Source organism: Cyprinodon variegatus, unplaced genomic scaffold, assembly GCF_000732505.1.
Source record: "Cyprinodon variegatus isolate N-32 unplaced genomic scaffold, C_variegatus-1.0 Scaffold994, whole genome shotgun sequence".
Taxonomy (NCBI): Eukaryota; Metazoa; Chordata; class Actinopteri; order Cyprinodontiformes; family Cyprinodontidae; genus Cyprinodon; species Cyprinodon variegatus.
In genome coordinates, this window is record NW_015151447.1 from 3,652 (window position 1) to 8,029 (window position 4,378).

Genomic DNA, 4,378 nt, shown 5'->3' on the forward strand with positions numbered 1-4,378 from the left:
CGAGCGCCCCCCAGAGCCCCCTAGGACCCCTGAACGCGCCTCACAGCCCCCCACTATACTAAGTAAAGGAGCCAATCAAGGGAGCCCCACTATTTGGGATTCTGTGTTCCTATGTGTCTTTAGTGTTTCTCTCCTGCTGATCCCGGAGCCTCGACATTTATTAGATACAACTAGATGTATTAATGCTTATTACATTTGTGCCATTTTGTACTCTAATTTACAATCTTCAAGGGGTACAAAAAGGATTTTGGGCTTTAGTGTTTTGTCCACTTTCTCAATGCAGTGATCTCTTACCAGAGTAAAGACATCCAAATCTTGTTCTGGAGGGCTGGTGTTCTGAAATGTTCAGCTTTGTATCATCTCTAGGAGACTTTGTTCAATTCATTATGTTGTTAGCAGAATTTGTGTGTGATAACACTGTCTTACTGTGAAATGCATTTGTGCAGTATTAATGGTGATATACATAATAATACCACAATATTAATACTAAAATAGAAACAACTAAAGGGGAACTTACAGTCCTATAAGGAGCAATAACAGCGTTTTCAATGTTTACATTTTGCAGTCCCAATGATCCAACTATGAACTTCACTACTGAAGGCTGCTTTTGTCCGGAAGGAATGAAACTTTTCAGCAAAGATTCAAACATATGTGTTAAAAGTTGCGGTAAGTATTGAAATCTGTGTGTTTTAAACCTAAGGTTCAAGATTTCACCTTTTGTTCTCCTAATGTATTTAAATTAGGATCCTCTACATTCGGAATCCTGTTGTTCAGTCTCCCATGATTTTTAAAAAACTATTTTTTGTGTACAAAACTATTTGCTGTTGTTACAACTATTACTTCTAGAATTCATGAAATGCTAACCCATTCTCTGCTCAATAACATCCATGAAACATAACAGTTCATGCTAAGAAAAAATTCATTCATTTGAATCAATTAGAATTTATGGTGATCATCAAAAACCTTCAATATCAGAGCTGATATGTGATCTGGATCGGTGCAATAAGTAAATATTAGTATTATTATCATCACATAATAGGTGTAATTCCAAGATTTCATAGTTTAAATCAGTCTAGTTCATTTTTGAAGAAAGATGTAAGTGTTTTGGCTAAAATATAATACAACCCATTAAAAATGTAAGCAAACATAAAGTAGGAATGCTGGAATTCACTGAGTTCCTGGGCGCGTTCCTTATAAAACCTGCATGCCTAGGTGCTTGATTTTATACACCTGGGGCCATGGAAGATGTTGCAACACCTAATTACAATAATTTGGATGGCTGAGCAAATACTTTTGGTAATAAAGTGTAACTGGGTGACTGAAGTGTAGTATCAAATTGGCTACTACTAATGTTTTTATTCCAAGTTGAAGTCCTGATGTCAGCCTCTGCTGATTCTAACCAACAGCAGTAGAAAAACAGCTCCCTGAAGCTCACAAGCAATTTGTTATGAAGAATACAAACTTACCATGTCTATTCCCCAAAAAACTGTCAAATCGTACAAACTTAAGTTATTTAGAGATTTTTGTTATTTTTTGTTTATTTAGTTTTATGGTGCTTGGGGATTAGAAAAAAATACCTCCCTAAGTATTGCTCCATAACTCACTACTATATGTAACTCAGTTTACTGAGCTGCATTATCATTAGTATATAGAGAGAATGAAGAGAAAAAGATCATGTTGTTTATGCAATGTTTTAACAGGATGCCTTGATCCTGATGGGACACCCCGTGAGGTGAGCTTAACCTGATTTTCTTGTAAAGTCTATTTTTGGTTTCCTGACATATTTAAGCCATCTCTTCATTGCTGTTCCTCTAGTTCAATGAGACATTTGAATACAAGTGTCAAAACTGTGTCTGTGATGAGTCCACCAAGACTGTGATCTGCAAGCCTAAGCCGTGCCCAACACCAGCTGAACAACAATGCTCTGGTCCAGGATACGTTCTTGTCAATCAAACTGATCCATCCGATCCCTGCTGTACTCTCCACGTTTGTCGTAAGACATCTAACTATAATGATCTTTATTACTTACAGCTGGAGGCTCCTAACATTTGTAATAACTTGAGCTCTTCGTCTTTGTCAAACAGAATGTGAAAGCCGTGCGTGTCCAGAGATCAACATGAACTGTCCAGTTGGTTTTAGGTCAAACATCCGCGTTCCTAAAGGAAAATGTTGTCCAGAACGTAGATGTGGTGAGCTTAAAAAAAATTATTAAATAATCAAACATTTTCTATCTTATTTATTAAATTGCTCATTGTTTTTCCTAGAACGTAAACGAGTCTGTGTCCAAGATGATGTTGAATACAGGGTAAGGAATAAATATTGATGTATAAGTATATTTTATCACTTCCTGGATTAATACTGAATTTATTTGCCTTTGTCAGCCTGGTTCCTCAGTTCCTGCCAAGACTTGTGAGGATTGCACCTGCTCTGCAAACTCTTCCTTTGCTGATGAAATGCAAATAGTGTGTAGACCTCGGCAGTGCAAAGAAACGTGTGCAGAGGTAAGAAAGACAAAGTGGTTCCCATACTATACACAATGTAACATGCATGGTAGTATTAAATATGATTTAAGTAAGGAATTTAAAAAGATTTAATACCTTATGTAGTCTTGCAACAGTCTTTTTTTTTATAAAGTTTCAGGTGTTAGTATGGTGGGTCATATTTTAATGTTCAGTTGCTCTGTCTGCCATTCCCATGACTTGTATGTTTATTGTTAAAGCTGTTGGGGGGAAAAAGGAAAAAAAATTACCTGTTAAAAACAAAAACATCTATATATTTCATGATGATTTTTTGTCGAAGACTAACACAAAGTGGTACACAATTGTGGACAGAAAGGGAAACAATGAATGGCAATCTAAAATAAAATAAAAAAATGTGAAAAAATGCAGAATAATTAACATAATCTACTTTTATGTGTTTTTCCACGTATAAATACAGCTACTTTGTGAAGGACTTGGAGGTTCCTCAGAGAGCATGAATTCAGACATCTGAATATTTTATTTTTTTTGCATAAGCACTATTTTAAAGTCATTCAGGTGCGTGTCACTGTAAGCAAACTATATAATGCAAAGCTTCATGCAACTGGGGAAGTTGCACGAAGAAATTTAGTTTTACGTTTACTGGGAAGTTTCTGCACATCATAATAATTTAGCAGAAATGTTTTCAACAACTCTAAATATCTGCAGTTTTTATGGCTGTAGATTTCCAATTAAAGTAGGTAAACACCTTTTTTTCCCTTGTTTTGCTTCTAATGGGCTAAGTTAATTTTGTGTTCCCTTTGAAATAAAAAAAACACCTTCTAGATTAATAAACTAGCTATAATTGAGACAGATTTCTGTTTGGAATGTTACATTTTAATGGATCATTTATATTTTTCAACCTTTCCCCCAGCTATCACTCAGAAAAACATTAATTGAATTATAGACCAAAATTAAGCACTTACATCAATCTAACCTATTAATTTATCCTATATTTATTATATTTTTATTTACATGCCAAATAGCCTCATTTAGAAAATAAATCATACATTTTATCTTAGAAATGGAGCCTAGGCGGAAGTTCAACTGAATAAACTGATTACTCGCCTCCAGCCGCCTGCGACACAGCCAATCAGCTTTCAACCACGCCTCCATGAAAGCCAATCGGCATCCAAAGTTCATCTTAGAATGTCTCCAATCAACAACTGAAGGAAATCTATTTTCATTTGGCCATATGGATTTAATTTATTATTGTCTTTTTCTCAGGGATTTGAATATGTGAAAACCAACCCAGCTGACTGCTGTGGGGCGTGTGTGCAAACACACTGCGTGATCAATGTTAATGGTTCTACAACACCTTTAAAGGTAAACTGAATTAATCTCTTTCACCTGTTCATTTGTTTTATTTTCTAAAAACACCATGTGTATTTTGATGATTTTAAGGTTGACGAAACCTGGTCGCCTCCTGAAAATAAGTGTGAGAGTAAAACCTGCGTGAAGAGCGGAGAGTCTTTTACAGTCATCAGCTCTAAAATCGTTTGCCCGTTCTTCCAAGAGAGGAACTGCAAAAAGGTATGTGGCAACTTTAATACATAAACCTGGAATATACACTGCAAATAATTTACATCTAAACAAGTAATTTTTTCTTAAAATAAGTTAATTTTTCTTGAATTGAAGAGGTAAGTGAGACACTTACTGCTAATGGAACAAGACAATTTAGATTTAAAATAAGGAAAAACAATTGCATTGCCTTATTTCGATTGCATGTTTTTTTTTTATATTTCTTTTCTAATATTCAACTATAATTTTCATTTCAAATAGTCTTATTGACGAGACACTGTAAAAAAAAAAAAAAAAAAATATATATATATATATAGTGAAAATACTCTGGCAGATTGGCA

The 4,378-nt window shown here is 34.8% G+C and overlaps 1 protein-coding gene across 1 annotated transcript in view; it reads left to right on the plus strand.

Annotated features, from left to right (window-relative positions):
• Nucleotides 1–4,378, plus strand: part of LOC107100623 (intestinal mucin-like protein) — an 11,382-nt gene that overhangs the window by 3,401 nt on the left and 3,603 nt on the right. The window contains exons 8-15 of the mRNA XM_015399195.1: nt 566–666; nt 1,701–1,732; nt 1,816–1,993; nt 2,085–2,189; nt 2,265–2,305; nt 2,382–2,501; nt 3,744–3,842; nt 3,921–4,049. Of these exons, the coding sequence (XP_015254681.1) occupies nt 566–666; nt 1,701–1,732; nt 1,816–1,993; nt 2,085–2,189; nt 2,265–2,305; nt 2,382–2,501; nt 3,744–3,842; nt 3,921–4,049 (805 nt within the window). The remainder of the gene's footprint in view (nt 1–565; nt 667–1,700; nt 1,733–1,815; nt 1,994–2,084; nt 2,190–2,264; nt 2,306–2,381; nt 2,502–3,743; nt 3,843–3,920; nt 4,050–4,378) is intronic.